At 38.7% G+C, this 20,383-nt stretch overlaps 1 protein-coding gene across 3 annotated transcripts in view; it reads right to left on the bottom strand.

Moving 5' to 3' along the window:
• TBL1X (transducin beta like 1 X-linked) overlaps positions 1-20,383 on the bottom strand; it is a 191,870-nt gene that overhangs the window by 38,387 nt on the left and 133,100 nt on the right. For all 3 annotated transcript variants that reach the window (XM_066176796.1, XM_066176797.1, XM_066176798.1), the window contains one exon: positions 15,324-15,431. In XM_066176796.1, coding sequence (XP_066032893.1) covers positions 15,324-15,381 — 58 coding nt within the window. In that variant the 5' untranslated portion in view covers positions 15,382-15,431. The remainder of the gene's footprint in view (positions 1-15,323; positions 15,432-20,383) is intronic.

Raw genomic sequence — 20,383 nt, 5'->3', positions numbered from 1 at the left:
GAAATCAAGCATTAAGCATACACAGCCTGCACCTGAGATGTCTAGGGCCTAATCACTGAAATCTCTATGTACCCCTATAAACACATGGCATAAAACTAACCAGAATTAGAGAATCAGATCCCTCTTTATTTATATTTATGTGTATTTGAATTAATCAACAATGGTAACACAACTTTCTTAAAACAGAACGAGCTTAAGAATACATGACAGATAAATCAGTACATCTTCGTAAAAATGAGAAAATTGAGCTGTCGTCCAAGAGCACTAAAGGTGACTGCTAAAAACCCCACCAGTTAGTTTGCAAGTCAACAGCTCAGAAAACTGTAACATGGTCTCTGATTAAAACAACAGGTGGATGGCATAAAAATGGCAACCAAACATGGAGGGAAAAAGTAAAAAAGTGGAAAAGCATGACTGTGGATCTATGGCAGCCATAAACTTAAGTATGATGCTTTACATCTCATTACTGTATTTTGTATCCTACAGACTTTTCAGATGGCTGCTGGCGTATCTCAAGCCCCATCTTTGCCAGGAGACAGATGATTGTGCACACAGTTAAACATCTTTGTTCAATCTTTGTTGATCCTCAGAGAGCAACACATCTCACCTCACAGCATGTGAGAGAAGAAACTTCTCAGTACAAAACTGAGTTGTGTTTTTGCAATGAAACTTGTTAGCTTACTGTTCCGCTGGATGCTGAGAAATTATTACCAAAGCACCTGTTAGATGAGGAAACACAAAACTTCTGGTACACTGTCATTGAGGAGCAATCTCACTCACACACCTCCAACAGCTGTGAGAAACTTTCCTAAGGTTTTATCAGACAAGATCCTATTAACAAAAATTAACGGAGCAAAACTGTTCTAAGTGGGTGCTGCTGGACATGGTGCTGATCATCCCTCTTGAAAAAATCCACCTATACAACTGTAGCTAAAAAACCCCCAAACCCAACAGAAACATGTCAACCAGTTCTCCAGCAAATAGCTGATTCCCTTCTGATATCTCGTATTACCACAGCAGTTACATAAGGCTCACATGGAAATAGACTGGTTTTAAAACTACTTCACACAGTCCTCAATGAAGCTGTAGCTACATCAGGTCTCTGGTAACACTGAAGAATCACCTGAGCTTTACTTTTATAGTTACCAGATGTGATCAATTCTCTTCAGGGCTCTGCATTCAAGTACACTAAATTACATAGCAAAGTTGCAGCTCCATAGCTCAGTCTTACGAAAAGGTGATTTCTGTTGAACAAAGGCAATTTTTAAAAATGGTTAGCTTGTTAATCTGGCCCTTCTTCTAAGATCATGAAACTACACCAGGGACACAAAGACACAAGCCCCACCCCCACTTCCAGTCTGTCAAGGCAGTTGGGGAGCGTGAGCAGAGACAGAAGGTGCTCTGCAAGTGGGGATCTGAAGGAAGGATGTGGTGGGGATGATGTGAAATTACAGTAGACACAAACTGAAAATGCCGTGGCAGCAGTGAAATGAATGAAAGTTGCAAATCTGTGTCTGTGCGCATTCTTTCTCATAAATTCTGTCACTCTGGTGACTGCAATAATCACTCTATAAAACAGTAATTTCTGTTCAAAGAGCACCAGTAAACAAAAATCTTAGTGCAATAAACCCTTCAAAGACACATGCAGTGAGACTATGAGGTTTTAAGGTTAAAAGCATGAACACAAAGGGCTGAAGAGGAGAAAGCATTGCCATACACTGAACAGGTTTCATAGCAGTGAACCAGTTGCTTTTGCTGTGACATGACCAGTGCCCTAAATGGTATCTTTCAGCAGACTTGAAAGAATGGCTTTCAGGTTTTTTCTGCCTCAAAAAAGATGGGAAAACAGAAACCATCAAGCTATGCATCACCTGTAAACACAATATCATATATGAAAAATATACCCAAATGAAGAGCGCAGATCTTGGGATGATCTTGGTATGAATGGAGGTGAATTATCAATTGTGGAACAGTTGGACTTGGAAGTATTTTACAGAGCATAAAAGAAGAGAGGAAATAATGAATGCAGAAAACAATTACTTAAATGATCCCCTCCAATCTCAAAAATTGTTACACAAGTCAAAAACAGACTTGAAAACTGACTGAAATTCCTAATCGAGAGATTCCCACACTTTTTTTGTACTGACAGTGGTAACAGGTCCCGGTTCTGTGCCATATCTTTTCCCACACTGAGGTGTCTGTATATACACTCAGTGGTACATACACAGCCATTTGGGAATTCTTGCCCTAGGCAGTGCCAAAAAATGCATATGTAGGACTGTGTTTTGCAAAATTTCACTGATAGGTTTTGCTATAACTGCAAAAACGGAGACGATGGAGGGTTTTTCCTTTGGCTGCTCCTTTTTCAGTTAAAAATGGCTTCTTTGAAGCCTTTTAAGCTAGATTTGTCATTGATCATAAAATGACAAGGTTTTATTTAATGAACATAATGATGCTTGTTGCGTGCCTGTTTGATCTGAAGGCTACATAGTTTTAATTGTTTACAATATGCCTGGCTCACATCAGAAATGCCTGTCAAAAGAGTAGGCGTAGAAAAGGCAACTGGGGAGCCACACAGCCCAGGGAATGACTTCTTCTCTGAAGATGTGTCTCACCTCTTCTGGGAGCAAAGCATGCCTCCTTTTAGACTTGCAACTGGGGTGATGCTGAGTATTCCCCATGCTGGCTCATCTGGCACTCACAGCTCCAGCTAAAATTGACATCTACCAAGTGTTCCTCTCACTTCCCAACCTCTTTAGCACCACAAAAAGCCTGTCTTTATAAAACTGCAACCTTGAATTGTAGCAGCTACAGTACCTACTGCTGTATTTGTACAGGTCAGGGGAATGACAAAGAGGAGCCTGTGGAAGCAACGACTTTTGAACTGTTTCAGGTTTCAGGTCCTTGCAGGTCACTGAGGAGTTACTTGGGGGATGCCCTGATAAGGAATAGAGAAGTGATCTATTGAACAGTTTTCTGTTTGTGAGCTAAGTGGACTTAGTTTTCTCTGGTAAACCAAAATAGTTTGCTGTACAAATAATTTTTAAAACCCAGGTGTTTTTCAGTTATTTGCGAATTACTCGGTTCAATTACGCACACTATAAGATCCTTCACTGAAACATTTGCTACTGTAAAATGAAACACAGAATAAAGAATTATGAACATCAAATTGCCTTTTACATGCTATTTTTAAGATGCCTTGGGCATCTTGATGATGAACAGCCTCCATGCCAACACTGAGTGCAAGTAACAAGCCATCCCTACAAATCTTTGTATAACTAATGCCCAGTGTGACCCTCTTTTCTGGAAAATAGCAAGATTTCAAATGGAGATCTGTTTCACTCCCTTCAATAAATTTTCCTATTTCTTTAACTCAAGCAGTCCAGATTAAGGTTTGCATACACAGAGATCTTAAGTTCAATTTCTGGAAATCAATAAATTAGTGATGTTATTACTTTAAAAGAAAGAGAGAAGATAAACAAAAGAAAAGGAATAAGCTATCTGACGAGCTCTTTTTTTTCTTCCAACAATTTAACCATCTCCACATGGAAATAACCAGCACTTGTTGTTTAATTGATTTCTCTGACACTGTGTTGTCTTTTTTGAAATTTCCAATATAATCTCCTCTAACCCTCACCTCTGAAGTAACACAGTGTCCCCCTTCAAAGTCTTTGGCAGGTAGAGGAGACAAAAATGAGCAAGGCTTTAGAAATTAATAAAACTACTGGCTCAGCAGAATCAACCTGCAGTTCCTATAATGGAATCCACCAGCAATCTCAAGTTTTCTGGCTGCACAAGCGCTTGTTTTCTTTAAGGTAAGTCTTGCATCTGGCATTACCACTGATACACATGAATGGAAGGCCTGTAAGAGCTGATTACAGCTACACAGGCTGCAGGGGGAAAAAAAAAAGCAGCAAGGGGGAAAGAAAAGTCATCTTTATGACCATAAATGGGTATATGGGCAAAATTCCTGGGAGATTCAGACACATCAAGTAGAAACATTCCAGTGCATAATGAGTCAAAAGAAAATCATGCCCAGGAGGAGCAGACGTCCGCACACAATCCCATCAGCTGCTTTACCGTGTTTACCAAACCCAAGTAACTCCAAAGTTGCCCGCACAACTGTTTGCTAAAGAAACCAGATGCAAGCAGTGGAAAAACATTCATCCCAAGTTTGACGTCTGGGTCCTGGGAGTGCCATGTAAGCAGGAAGGCAAGAAGGGCAGAGTGGTGCAATGGGGTGTCCTGAAATAAATTAGAGCCCCATCACAGCAGTTAAAAAAAAGTCCACAAAAAAAGTCCCGGTACAATACAACCATGAACAAAATAATTTCCTCCAAAAGCAAATGATGTACGAACAGTACAGTCAATGTTAAATGAAGACTTTTGTAGGTCTAGATTTATCAGTGTAGAGAAGCAAGGCACATGTATCATGCAGGGCAGATTTTAATGCAATTTCAATTTAATGCAAAACCAGAAAGAAACAACTTAAGTCAGAGCAACTGCATTTTCTTAATTCAGGGCCAAGCACATGCTAATCCAGTTCCTGAGGCAAGTGATGTAACTTCTTGCCATCGCCTGAGAGAATACAGTGATGCTCTTCACTGTACTTGACTGTAGCTGCCATCTTAGCCTAGTATTTTCTCTTCTATATGATGCACTGAGTGAGAACTGAGAATGCAACATGGATCCCTATCCTTGCTTATCCTTAGTTTTTGTCTGAGCTGAATTATGTATCCATAAAAATATGGTCATAAACTCCCAGTGTACATATATGCAAAGGCTTCACAAAAAGGACAACTGGTTTCTTTGAAACATGATTGGTCACAGTAAGAGTCTGGTGCCTTAAGGCACTGGTAAGATTCTACTAACAATTACAAAAAATAACGGTGAACAAGAATCCTACGCCAGATCTTGTTTATTATTCACAGCAGACTGAGATTCTTTTCTTAGCTGAGGTTTTTGTTTCTCGGTAATACATCCTAGAGTACCTCTCTGGCTTTGGCACTGTCTGCTTATTTCAAGACTTACCTTTGCAATTACATAAAGGGCTTAACAAGGACACACATTAGCAATTTAAAATAGAGAACTGTAGTTGAAATATATTTTTAGAAAAATCAGCTGAACAATAGGGCTCGCACATTTGTTTCAAAATTAGGATTGCTAAATGATTAAAATTATTTCCAGAACCCTGGGAAATGTGTTTGGTATTACAAGCTCTTTCACAGTCACTGGGAAATAGAAAAAAAAAGATTCCTAGCTGTAGGTAAAATTACAGTATGTCTAGTTACCCAAAGTTTTGTAGAAGTGATTATTCACTAATATTAAACGTTACGCCCTTTTTTTCTTGGATATTGGACCCGTTCACCTTCTGCCAAGAATTCAGAGTAAATGTCTGCTACCCAAAATTATTTTATTATGTGCCAAAGAATGTTTTTGGCAGGTATTTTTTTTCTTTTTCATGCGGGAAAGTATGTTGGAAAAGATTAATACAACTTGGAAATGATCTTTTGATGAGTGGTACTTGGCACTCACTGTTTAAGCCTTTCTGAGGGCTGCAAATTAACAAAGAGAGAAATACGATACAGACAGAAAACAGAGCACAAGCAATGGAAAGAGGAACTTATAAAAATCTCTTGAAAACAAGGTCTGAAATAATCCCCTTTTTCACTCACTCTGCATAAATGAGAATGACAATTGCAAATAAATATCAATACAGATCTAGCAATTTATTGCAACTATGGGCAAAGTTTGAAGCAGCTTATGAAGGCCACAAGGACAAAAACAATCTCTTCCTTCTGAATTAATGGAATGCTGCTATCTTTTAGCCCTGTCTGTGCAACCAAACATCCAAAGAAAGAGACATGCATAATTTTAAGGATCATGTTTATAGAACAGACGTTCACAGGTTCACAGTCGTATATCCTTTCCTTAAGCTACGTTCTTCTCTCTGTTCTAACATACAGCTCCTAAGTGGTGGCAAGTAGGACACCACAGCTGACGCTCAGGGGACATTCAGGAACCTAACACCAGGAAGGTTTCTGTGGATGGTGACTACAAAGGGAGCTCTAACACAGGATGGGTGTGAGGAGGGGTGGCCTGTAAGCGCCATAGCTATGCAGGCAGAACATTCTCAGCATAGAGGTTATTAGCAAAACTCGCAAAGCTCCACTAGGCCTGGAGACTCAAACTGAAAAACAGTAAAGTGAGAAATGTGTAGGACTGCACTGGTTTTACCAGCAAAGTCATCTTGACCTTTAGACATCTGTCTTCTTACCCAACGTGCTATTTTCTTAATAACTTAAAAATACTGTGTTTTTGCAAGCTTTAAAAAACAGGACATGAAGTGATCAGAACCAAAATTTGTGCCATGGAATAAATTTGTAAAGGTGTAATTGTTTATGTTTGTGTATCTTAAAAATCACTGTGTTTGCTCAGTGTCCAAGATCCAACACTGTACAGCAACTTTCAGGCCAAAGAAAAATTGAAATAGCCAAGTTTAGAAAACTGTGGAGAGACCTAGAAGGAAATATGACGTAAGCAGGCTTTTGCAAATGGCAAAACCCCCAAATACTCAGTGTATTTCTTTCCTTCACATGAACTGCACCAATAATGAAACAGGGTAAATAGAAAGAAATTTTCAAACAGACCTCTTGAACTGCACCACAGAACATTTGAAAACATTGTTTATACATTTGTATATAAAGAGATATCTGGTCACAAAAGTCACAAGCCTGTGCATATAAAACCATAAAAATGGGTCTCATACAGCCTATTAAATTATTTTGAAAATTTACCAGAACTAAGTAGGACAAACCCAATAACCTTTTCACCTGTAAAAATATTTTTTCCTCACCATCACAGAATTTGGATTTTGCGAAGCCAACCATCAAATACTGCTAGTATATAATCATGGCTCTATGAAAAAAGTGCCCAGTTTGGTTTAGACTTGCACAGGTGGTCAGCTTCACTCTTTCTAAGATCTGTAGCTTTGTTAAGTTTAAACAAAAATGCTTTGGGAACTGCAACCCAACAAAGCCTGTTGCCTCCTAATGTTGACCCTGATTTTCTTAAAACTTATTTATTGTTTACAAAGAGAATAAATATTTACTTGTGGAGACAGAAACTGTGCATAATAATACAGTTCTTCTTTTCAAAACAGATTTGTCTTTTCAGCATAATCTATTGCCAAACAATGAAGAGTAATTTCAAATTCAGAGTCAGGCCCACTGTTTCTGGAATCATACAGTCACTACCTTCCCAGTCTAAAATAAATAAAGAAAAGGAGATATAAAAAAAAAAAGGAGTCATGGTTTATTAAAATCCCTTATATACCCTTTTGATAATACACTATTTCACTACAAAAATATTATGCTGGAGGCATTATATATTAATATTCTATTCTATTCTATTCTTATATGAAATATGTGTTGTTACAGATGGTTTCATGTCATATAGGAACATTCATTCTGAGGTTACTTTTATGAAATACTTTGATTTAAAGCAAACCAGTTTTTGGGTCAAATTTCTCAAGTGTTCTTGTCCAATGGTCACTTTAACACGTACTGCGCTCCCAGAACAACACTGTGGCCTTATTTATCTAAAATAATTCATGAAAACTCTTGTGACTTTTGGTTCTATGGTTCTTGGCTAGTTCTATAGCCAACTTTCAATAAATCAGAGATCTGGATCTCAACCTTAGGTTATTTTATTTTAATTGAGTAGGCTGGTCCTAGAAAGGATAATGCATCATATAAATAGGACTGCATGCCCACATATCAGGTCTGTGCTAAACCATGAGAATTAAAAATAGAGTTTGTTTTGCTCCAAAGTCTCACTATTGTACAGCTGAAAAGCTGAAAGGATCCCTGCCTTCAATCTTAATACTGGTTCCTGAAAAATACAGTTAGCATTGAATTAATCCTTCTTTTAGGGATATATATTCACCCATAAATTCATAAAAAGTACTCTGAAATAAATGAAAAAGAATGTTAAATATTGTCCCAGTACCCACGTAATACTTTTTACTCAGAGGATTTCAATACATTTTAGGACTATAAACATTCAACATCTGCTTTGAGGTACGGTTCACAGTTTTCACTTTGCTTTCAAAGAGGAAAACTGAGGGACAGAAACTTTAGGGTGAGGTATAAACACTCAGTTTTTATGTATGCCCTTGAAAAATCTATCACTTTATTTATTCAGTAATACCTGGTCAGCAGCCAGTTAGACCAGCACAGAAGTAGCTGTGCAAAGACAAGGTCAGAAGTGTCCTTACTCCGGTGCAGTTGAGGTTGGTCTATGAGCTACAGCCACTCCGTGCTGCAGGCAGGACACATGAGGCCCGAGAGACTGTGGTAACATTCATGTCGACAGAAATAATGCAGCCACAGATTGTTACTGAATCAACACTAAAATGTGTTTTTTATCTTGGCCTGGCAGGCTGTAATTTCAAGGATGCATTTTTCCCTCAGCAAACAAAAGGTCTCCATCATCCCTGCCTTTACAGCACAGCTGCCTACAGAGCCTTGGGAACACTGCAGTGGCTGCCCTGCAGACCTTTCTGGATAAGTTGTTTAAAGGATCTCTGAGCCTCTCCAGCACTGAGCAGGAGGCTGGACTACTTGAACATGAGCCAGCAGTGTGCCCTTGCAGCACGGAAAGCCAAGAGCATCCTGAGCCGTACTACAAAAAGCCCTTCCAGAAGGTCAGTGGAGGGGATCCTTGCCCTCTACCCAGCACTGTGAGACAGGCCTGGAGCACTGCATCCACGTCTGGCCCCCACAGTATGAGAGAGGCAGGGATGCACTGGAGAGAGGCCAGTGAAAGACCACAAAGATCATCAATGGACTGGTGCATCTGCCATACAAGGAGAGGCTGAGAGCTGGGATGCTTAGCCTGGAGAAGAGATGGCTCGCAGAGGACCTTATCCACGTGCAAAAATACCTGAGGGAGATGCAAAGAGGATGGATACTTTTTCCAGGGGGCGCCCTGTGATAGCAGGCAATTGGCACAAAATGAAACACGTGAAATTCCACTGAAACAAAATAAACCATTTTTTACTATCAGGGTGATGAAAGTACTGGAACTGGCTGTCCAGTGAGGTTGTGGACTCTCGACCCTTAGGAGATATTCAAAACCCAACTTGACACAGCCCTGGGCAACCTGCTGCAGCTGACCCTGCTGTGAGCAGGGGAGATGGATTAGGTGATCTCCAATAGCCCCTGCCAACCTGAACTATTCTCTGATTCTGTCATCTTCTGGAATACTATCCAGACTGAGCCCTCCTATGATCCTCATGAGCCAAATTGCAAGAAAACGTAAAAAAAGGCAAAACAAAAATCATTATCCAGTGACTCTGCCATCAGTTCACACTATTGCTTTTACTGCCACACCGGACAATTGCCTTTATGGACCAAGTGATTCATTCTTCTAATGAATTATTCTTCAAGGTATAAATTTTAATAATTTAAGAAAAAAAACATGCACTGTACATTCCTCTTCTACCTCGCAGCAGTCTTCCTACACAAAGGAAGCAGTTAGCTTTGAAGCAAATTTAGCTGACCTATATATGCCAATCTTTTATGCTTTGCTTAATCTGAATTATTTTCAACATGCACGTCTCTCGTCTGTGACTCAGGGACTCTGTGCCATACACAGTTGTTCAAAAAAATACTCTAAACATACCTCATGCCGGCAAAGTATGGACTTCAGAGAAAAATTACACAGGCTTATGTAAGTAAAGACTGTTGCAACAGGCACCAACTCAAAAGAATAGAATACCAATCTTCAGTCATTCCCTACTGCCTGAGAACTTATGCAAGCAAACTCTGATATTTACATTTTCTGTAAAATTTCTATGTTGAAAAAGAGAATTATTCAATAAAAAATGTAGTTTCCTTCAAATTTTGTTGCTTCCTTTCCAAAAAATTGTGAATGTCATTGGGAAAAAAAATGTAATTTAGTAGTATTCCAACTACTAGTATTTAGTTTCACCACAAGGATGAAATCCTAGCAAAATCTTAATATCCACATTTTGGATTCTCTCATAATTTCCAAACGCAAAATGCCAGCAAAATGCCTTGGATGGGTTACAGGACAGGCCCATATTTGCACATGCCTAACTACAAAGGGTATTCACAGAAACCCTTTGCCCTATGCCCCTGAATCAATGCTTAAAACCTAAGAGAAAATCTTTTTTTTCCTAAGAAAACAGGGAAAATCTGTCAACTATGAACCAGGCAGACCAATGTGTTGCTATAATCTTGAATTTACAGAGGGGAAAAAACCTTTTTTATTAGCTGTCTTCATTTTTATGGTTGGGAAGAAAACAAGTGAAAACTCTAAAGTAAAATGGTAAATTATCCCAAGTCAGCATCTAAAGATGTCACTGACATCTTTTTTAGCAAAAGCATCTAGCTACTATTTTTATTGTCTTAGATGTGGTACAGATTGTACGTGATGCAGATTATACACTGGGGAACAGTTATCAAGAGTGTGTCATAAAACATGGAAAATTCAAATCAAAAAGTAAAAATTTGAGTGAAAATGAAAAGTTACACAATCTCAACTCTAACCAGTCATTGCAAGACATTCATTACAATAAAAGTTCTACTAGAGAACAGAGTAAGCCACAGGCAACTGGGGAGCTGATTTTCAGACAAGAATTCTAGATTGCAGCATGCATATAAATGCTAGAGAAGGAACACTGTTAAATGATCAATGCATCAAAAATACCCAATTTGAAAAAGCTTTAATAACTGAATTGACATGTTGGGCTAGGTAGGGAAGGTAATTTATTGTAGCATTTGGAGTGATGATAGGATTTGCACTTACAACAGATGGCAACACATTTTAGATTAAAAACTATGTGAGAGATTTGATTTCCCTTGGTTTTGCCATCCTCCCTCAACTCTTAGAAATTTCCCTGGGATCCTTATTACTCCTCATTGCATGTACTGCTCTGAGTTTCATTCCAAAAGACGAATAATTATCTGTTTCTCTCTCAGGAAAAAAAAAGGAACAGGAAAACCCTACATAATGAATTCTGTATTTTTTTTCAGAGACTGAAGAAACCCAATAGAAGGTCTATGACAGCAACGAAGACGGCTGCTAGCAAAAGTATGCTTCTCAGATGTTTGAAAAGGTGCAAAGTTAATATAAGAAATATTCTTATATTAATATTATATTAGTATTAATATTATCTACTATCAATTTTAATTAACATAATTTGGATGCCAGAACCATGGCTACTTTGGTACAGCTTGCTTCCCTTTCATCAATGTACCTGCTTTGTTGATATGACTGTATCCACCACAGGAGTCGTTTGTGTGCTCCTGTCTCCATACTGGTTCTACACTCTTAGCACAGATGAACCTAAATGAGGCAACCATTTCATTTCAAGGACTTTGTATCAAGACACCTACAAATACATAGAACCTGACTTTAAGAATTTTGACTCCTGAGATAAACAATGCTTGAAAGGCCTCAGCACTTTTAAGAATGACCCCTTTAAATTGTGCACCAAAAAGGTTTGTAATAAAAAATGAGAAAACTAGATATTGCAAGACTTGACTTTGGATAGGAAGAGATAACCTTGAACTGAAAATAAACACTTGTTTTCTTTGTATCTCAAGAAAGGGGCATTCATGGTCTTACTGTGGAAGTGGTTAACACCTCGTCACCATAGTGGTGAAATTCCTATGGCATTAAGCCATGGAGCATAAATGGAAATTATGATAGACTGCTTTGATTTTCTGGGCAGAGATATGCACTGAGACAGTCACCTATGTGAAGAGGCAACTATTTACTTATTTTAATACAGCTAAACATTTAGAGCCTTAACTTGTCCAAGTCCTGTCTTGTAAGGGAGAGATTTGACTGCACTCTCCCTGGACCAGGCACCTTCTCCAGCTTGCTCCTCCAGCAGCAGGCAACTTAAAGAAATCTCCCTGGTTGTACTTCTTTCTGTTAAACCTCATGATCAGTCAGTGTAACTCACCAAATGCCACAACTTACGATTTCATTCCATTTGCAGATGTACTTGGTAATCGTTTTATATTTCCTTTCAGGTAACCAATAAAGCTACTGAGCAGCATTATGCCAAGAAGAGATTACTGTGAGTTCCCACTGGAAGTAACCCTTGAGATGAATACTCTCCAGCTACAATCACTTTTCAGATGTTTCTGTTATCCAATTTTCAATCAATTTGGTAACTCTGGATTACACTGACTTTACTCACTGTTAATTTCATTTTGGTTTTAACCACCGTGTCAACAAGACTAAAGAAATGTCATAAAGTAGTCTAAGTGTATTAATGTCACACAGCTATCTCTGTCAACTTCACTTCTATCTCTGAAAAAGCAGTATCAAGTATTTTTGACAAAATCTATTATTATCCATAAAAACTTGCTGGCTGGCATTTGGTATGATGTCATCTCTTTAGATTTGTTGGAGATACTTAGTTTCAGCCTTCCAATGATTGTCCTTGACCTACAGTTACCTGGATCATCTCGTTTAACCTTTAAAAATTCTGGCATAGTATCTGCTTTTTCCAGTTCACTGAAACTCTCCCCAGTATGCCAAGATTTGTTAAAAAGAAACAATAATGGTTTAGGCAGCTCAACTCCATTAATACTCTCCTGTGCAAGGTTTCTGGTCAGACAGAAAATTAAGGAGGAAATATATAGTTACTGCATTTCACTTCTAACTTCAAGTTTACAAGAGCTGAACTCTTACTAGAATCACCTGCCAGCATTTTCCTAATGAGGTGTAGAGCCCCCTTCAGAATCTTTGCTACAATGCTTCAAAGAATCTCAAATGTTTCTGCACCTTGAAGACACAAAATACATGAAATATTATAGGGACATTTTGCTTTTTATGTACTTATTCTGCCATATGTATCTCCTTTATTATTTCTCTCTTCCTCCCACCATTTGCCTACATTTTATGAGAAAGTGTGGAAGTTTTACACAGTAAGATTAAAGGACAGATACCTGAAAAAAGAAGTGAACTTATGTATGGTCTTGTAACCAACATTCATGGTTGTGTCTGATAAATTTTTTAGAAGCTTTGGGTTCAGCTAACATTAACAAATAATCAGTGTAATAAGCCTGTTTTTGGCAAACTGCTTAAACTGTAGGGGTTTGAACTCAGACTGTATTTTAACATTAGCCCTTTAAATCTGGCCAGCATTATTTCTGAAGCTGTGGATTAAATATCTTTCATTTGCTCTTGCATCTTATGGCATTTATAGTAGCAGGTGGGAAGCCAAAATGCTTTATAATGGTTTCTGCCTTATTGCCTTACTTCATCTGAAAATACAGATATAAAAATTTCTTCGGAAAAAACAATGACAGTAGGAAAAAAAAGTTCAAACTACAAGTAAGAAGCTAGCAGATTACTGAATTCATCATTGGTTATAGCTCTATTTTGCCAAATGGAATTCCTAACAAACTGCCAGGTATATCTACTACATCCATATCTAGCACCTGGATTTCAAGATGCTCAGTTTGAAGAATATTTGAATATTTCTTCAAATATTTAACCTCTATTTCCACTCTCTTATATGTGTAAAATACAACAGAACAGTGGAAACACGATGTTTTTGTGAATGTCTTCAGTATGTGTGGATAAATAAGAAAAAATTCTGACCCTCTAGATAAGAATATAAGAGCAGTACAACTTGCCATCAAACATATAAATTTGCATGTGAAGTTCCCTGTAAAATGTCAAAAGTGATTGCTTGCATGTGGGAGATATTACCTAGAGTAACTTTTTCCTGACGTTTGGCTGATCCCGCCATTCTTGATTGACTTTGTAAAGCCTCCTGAATCACTACACAACGCTAACTCACCTTCTGATGTACCAAGAGGAATAAAAAAGGCTGGGCTTTTTTCACATCAGGAAAAGCTACTGTATTAATACACTGTTATGCAGAATCTCCTACAACCCAAACATAACACTGTAAAATAACTTCAGGATTCTTTATGCTTTGATTACATCCATTGGTGTACTGCTCTAATGTCTAAAAGCTCTTTTCAGTGCAGTAGACAATGGCTTATTTTTAAAAGTAAACTTTGGATGAAATTTTAGTTCCTCTTTTTCTTTCATCTGTTTGCACACCAGATCTGGACAATTTTTATAAGCTCCATTATTAGAGAGCATGAGACAACAGCTAACACAGGCCAACTATGGACTCTCAAAAAACTGTTTTAAAAAACCAAACCCTAAGAAAGTATGATAAACGTTCTTAATTGAAGTGGAGATTCTTTGCATAGGGATCCAGTTTCCCGGGATTGAAATAGTCTTGCAAGTGGAAGAACAACTTAAAATAATGTATCTAATAAATACATTAGATACATCATTTTAATTCTGTTGGTCAGAGTGACCAACAGAAGCGGGCTAAGGCATTTTCCTCTAACTGCTGGGACTCTGATTCTCTGCACAAGCCGTCTCTTGGGTCTTGAGGGCTTATTCCAAAACCGGCTCCCAGTCTTCTGACAGGATAACATCTATTTTCCACAGATATGTTTGTTTGTTTCAGCATGTGAAACATGAAATATTTTTAGTCAATTCTACTTTTACCAACACAAAACATAGGGTCAGTACCAAGTAAACTGTCATGCTGGTTACAAATCCTTTGTCAATGTTTCTCAGCTCCCCTATCATCCCTACAGTAACAAAATATTTTCCATTAGCTAAGAGACTTTCTACTTCTTGCAGTCAAAGAGTGGAAAGAAGACTACAGGTATAAAATAACCCACAATATAAGTTTCAATTTAATTTTTTTTTAAAGATTTTAATGCCCCGTGGTATTTTCCAATATGAAAACAGGTAGAAGTGGATGTGGTATGGAGACAGAGCCATGATGACACTTGTGCAGCTCAGTTTACATACATGATTACCCTAAGAATGGTCTAAAACATCAGAAACTTGCACTCAAATTTCTCTTCAGAGCCAACATAAACCCAGTCTAAACAATTTCAAGTAGCTAAGAAAAGAAGATCCAACATATATGTGCTTTTTGCCTGTGCTGCCAAAAATGACTTTGGCTGACATAATGTAACTACCAAAATATTTAACATAATGTTATTTACTTCTTGTTTTGCCTAACTGCAATGGGGTTTTTTTGTACCTGGGCATGTCTGCACTTCCATTATGTTCTAGACCACAATTTCAAAGAAACAGGGGTTTGTGTGGGAAATATTTAGTCTATCAGTCTGAAACACTCAAGGCAACATTCCTAGAGCCATATCATGCAAAAAGACAATTTCCCCATTTCATTTATGACCAGAAGTTATGAAGAAAGAGAAGGGATTTACCCGATTCCTGGAGATAGCGATACACCAAGAAATTCACTTCGTCACTGGTTATGCTCATCTTAGCCCAACCTCAATATGATGAGGTTTACGAGAAGTGTGATCCACGCTCTGTTCAAAGGGAGAGAAAGGAACAGGTTTTGTTTTATCTCAATTTACTACGAAATGTGTTATCAAAACAGAGGTGGGAATTGTTAAGGTATTTAAAAACATAATAAAGTTACTAGAGGTGTAATGTCCCAATGTGAGGCATCCGTTAAATATTGTGAATCAAGTATTCAGCCTGTACTGCATCTTTTAGCACAATTCAGGAGTAGTATTTAACATACATGAGAGAGTCAGAGGGAGCATTTTAAATATTGGAAGACTTTTCTAATGTCAACTCATTTACTTGAGTGGTTTTACTACAGATTCTTTGGAGACTCCTCTTTACTGCGTGAGCATTTTCAGAATTGCTGGCAAATTACAGTCCTGTATAACACACCAAACTATAATATTTTTGCAGCTCTGAATTTGTAATCCAGCTTTTTGTCCAGTTGTTCATCCACTGAAGACAGATTCTTTCCTTACAAAACCTTGTTATGCAATGAATGGGGTAGGAAGGGAAGAGAAAGAGAGAGAACACCATATACCTTGAGCCAAAAAGGAAGACAAACACCCTTGCATTATATAAAGCTGTAATATTATAATGCCTCTGTTGATTAATGCTGAGCAAGAATTGAACTCCAATTTTTCATTTAAGTAATTGCAACCTTTAGGATGATGGTTTTACATTACTATTTTGGGCATATACTCTGGTAATAAAAACACTGGTTTTACATGATAAATTTGTTTCGAACGTTTTCCATTAAATCTCAATGATTCATTCCTGTTTGGGAATCTGACTTAAGTAGTTTGGTTTTAACAGACCTAAGTACTCCTCAGACATAAACTCCACAGCTGTGTCAGCCACACCACACCTATAAGGATCACACACAGCTTTGGCTGCACAGGCGCAGTCTGGGCTCTCACTGCGCGCTACAAACGAAGGCGGGCCGGCATGTGCCGGGAGTTTTCATTTCCCGTGTATCTCTTCTTGGCAAGTGGAAAGGTCGCCTTTGTTCATCAAAAACTTCTTCAGTAATTCCTGCTGCCTGAAGTAGCACCTGCTACTGCAGGCGATGGTGATCGACGACGCTTCCCCTGCTGGAGGTTGAAATCAGCAGGTCACTCATGACTGTAACAGATGTCTTTGCATATTTATGTAAATGGAGGTCTTTCGAACCCTGGTAAGCCTTTTATTATCCTGGGCTGTATTTCATCAATAGCTCGGATGCTGGTTTTCCATCTGAGACCATAGCTTGCTAGTTTGGCAGACATCTTCCTCAAATACTTGTCTTAATTGTTAATTGTTACAGTTTGCATTTCATGGAGAACAAGAAGAAACAAAGTACTGAAAATCATTTGATCTCCCTAAGGAAAATTTCATCTCCTTTGGAAAGGACGAATGCTCTCTGCTAAGATTCTGGCTGAGGACAGCATCAGCCGTATCCAACATCCATTCCTGTCACACATGCCACGTATTGCCCTGGGAAGCCACTCAGTCTCTTTTCTCCTCAATCCCTCATCTGTAAAATGGGCCCTGCCATATGATTAGGAGACTGGAAGCAATGGTAGTGGTAAGGACTGAAGTTACCACGGCTGGCAACTGCAGGCAGTGAAAGCATCACATCCAGTATAACTTTATACACACTTCTTCCAGATAAACAGGCTTGGACCTGAATAATTAATAACCTCCTTTTTGCATAATCATCGCAATGAAGAACAAGACGGACATTCACAGCAGCAGTTAAGGCCATTTTCATCTCCAAGAGCTTAAAATACATGTGTATCATTGCTATGGCCATGATAGTAATAAATCAACAGAATTTGATAGCTGTGGGCTGAAAAAAAACCCGCACTTTTTGAAGCATTTTAAAAATAGATGCTTCAGAGTTTGGTGGTAGGAAAATTGGTAAAGATGAAACTGCTTACAAAAAATCAGTTTCAGCAATGACGTACTCTGTGGTAAGATGAACTTTATTAAAAAAAAAAAAATCAAAAAACTTCAAATGCCATTTCTGGGTGCATCCTGATGGCTTTAGACATTAACATGGTATTTCCCAGACACAGAGGGTTGCTTTGGGAAAGGGGGGGCAAGGGAAAGGAAGAATGCTGGGGTTTGTTTGTTTTTCTAAAGATGACTTTTCTTAAATTAATTTAAATCAGAGAAAATCAGTGTGATTGCAAAATAGTCTCCCAGTTTCAGAACAAAAACCCTCCACAGCAGCTACCTTTGTATCAGAATCCCAAGCACATCCAGTAACAGTTGGATTTACAATGCATTTTCTCTGAAGTCAGTCAACAGGAATTACTTTGACAGATGTGTCAGATCATATCTTTATACACACATTGTTACCATGCCACAAATAACCAGATGATCTCCACTCATATATTTAAGGTTTCTTCTCTCCCACAGATGCCAGGGTAGCAGTCAGATACACAACTGGGAAGCTTTTACCCCTCCAAAGCAAGACACAGATTTTGGCTTTTACCCAGAAGAATCTATTCAATAGAAATTTGGCTGCCCACACTCAATTTCATTAATGCTTTTTCTGATTCCCTTCCTCTCTGCAAATAAACAGTCCAAATAAAAGTAGCTAAAAAAGACATGGTGGGGAGGAGAGGAACAACCTTACGTTTTGTGTATCTCCAAGCCTGATTCATAAAGAATGAACAACTAACCTCCGCCTCAATATATTTTTTAAATGTAGAAATGTAAACTTCAGTATGAAATCACAAAAACTTTGAGTCACCACTGTGACAGATTTATTTCTGCTAATTGATGGCCTCCTTTTGTTACTGACAACTGGTATTACCTAGATTAATAGTTTTTCAAAAGAAATGAAGTGCAGTTTATAAACAATACTGATGTGCCTTTGGAGACATTTCACATTTAAACCAGCAATAACATCTTAATTCTTCAAAATGTCAAGAGGATTAACAAAAAGCATTCAAACGTGTTTGAACTTTCTTTACTTGAAACACTTTTTGCTGCAGCCAATTACACATAATGGGAAGTTCTATTTACTTCAACCTCACTTTAAAAATTTGGCTTGTGATCCTGTAGAAATTTAAGAATGCCCAAACATTTGACCTGAGCCAATTAAGACTTCCCAAAGTACAACGGATGCAAACATACAAACCCCATCAGTGGATGGATGGGTTGTCAAGATCATTCAAAATTAAATGTAACACTTATTTTAAATAAACACTCAGCTCTTAGTTCTATCAGGATAGGTTTGCAGAAATACTCCCCATATAGGGTTAAGAATCTGGGATATTACCTCAAACCATTGTGCTTCTAGGGCTGCTTGTCTTTAGCTGGACCAAATGGTTCACCTGGCGTTCGCTGGCTCCAGTGAAGCTACAACTGCAGCACTGCCCTGTGCTCCAGGCTTCCCAGAGTGACCACAGGACCTCATTTGGCTCTGTGCACCGACATACCACTGTTCTCAAATTAAACCTTCCCGGAGCATGGGGAATCCTGCTAATGGGCCATGCAAGTGGCTCTGGAGAAGGCAGCCTCACGTATAACCATGGTTCAGCACAGTGATAGCCAGGTCAGCTAAGAATAGTTTATTTACATCCCATCATCCCCTCACTCAAAGGGATTGCTCTGCCTTTGCCAGACATATTTTAGCACTGCTGTCATAAATAAGGGAGATCTGGCTGAAGAATCAAGCAAAAATGACCTTTGAAATTTTGAAACAGCATCTAAGGACTCAACTCCTCTGCCTCTTTTCTAAATGATGATCACTGGGTCCTCTAGGGCCATGTCCTGCCCTCCAGGCCAACCCCAGGGCAGGGGATGGCCAAGGTTATTTTGGGAAATGAGTTTACATTTGCTACTTGAACCAGCATGCCATCCATAGAGACTGGGAATTACCAGTCAATCTTCCCCTCAGGAAGGCAGAAACAGGTCAGACATTTAGGGAAAACACCTTAACTAAAACCTAAACCTGAAACCTAAATAGCAACTCGGGCACTTCCCATTTGTGCATCCAGCCCTGCCGACAGAAACTTATCTGATAGCTCATCTGGCCCTCATCTTACACCTCGAAAAATTCTGCAAGCTCCAGTCTGCTTTAACTGAGTGCTGAGAAGTTGTCAGCTTCTTGGGAGCTTTTTTTTTTTGGGGGGGGGGGGGGGGCACTATGGTAAAATAAGCACTGTCCACTTCTTCTCCCACCTCCAAACCCCAGCTGAAACACACAAATTTTCCTTTATCTCCTGCAGAGGCCAAAATATCTTTTCACAAATGAAATTTTAATAGTGACAACGTTGTCACTAAAATGATAAGGAGGTGTGAAGAGAAATTGTCTATTTGCTTTTGGGAAAAAAAGGCAAAAAGCAGAGGTTCCATAAAAACGGAAACATTCCAGAAAGCTCAAACATTTAATGTTGTTGACTTGAGGCATGGGAAGCAGAGTTCACACACTTACACTCCCATTTTCTCACCCAAGATGGATCTGTGCACCAAAGTGTATCTTTCAGGACCCAACACAGTTTCCCCATCTCAGAGAAGAGAATGTGAACATAATCACTAAAACAGACTCTAGGAAGGCATGGTGACAGTGCAGCCAAATCAATGTGTTACTGTTTTGTATATGCTCCGTAGTTTAATGAAAAACATTTCCCAAAGCCAGAAGCCACTTCTCACAAAATGAGTCATTTAGGCAATCTCTGTGTTTTTTGTTGAAAAATACTTTCATCAGAAACTTTCAATAAGCACTATGCTTTTGTATTTCTTGGCTGTGTCTTTACCATAGAGGCAGAACAGAGTCAGTAGCCAGCAGCTCTTCCCCAAAGGCTAACGAGCTGTGCTTGGCCCTCACCAATGCATTCCTCAGTCTTGGCTTTTATCACAGCTGCCTCCTCTCATGGAGAAACTCCAGCATGCTGCTTTCTCAAAATGCCAAACCAAAGTTCTGGGAAAGGAAAAGAGCACACTCTGCTTCTTCTTCCCCCATAGTCTCTCCTGC

Source organism: Chamaea fasciata, unplaced genomic scaffold, assembly GCF_029207755.1.
Source record: "Chamaea fasciata isolate MVZ Bird 193981 ecotype frontalis unplaced genomic scaffold, bChaFas1.0.hap1 SCAF_2, whole genome shotgun sequence".
Lineage (NCBI taxonomy): Eukaryota > Metazoa > Chordata > Aves > Passeriformes > Sylviidae > Chamaea > Chamaea fasciata.
This window is presented reverse-complemented; position numbering and strand designations above follow the sequence as displayed.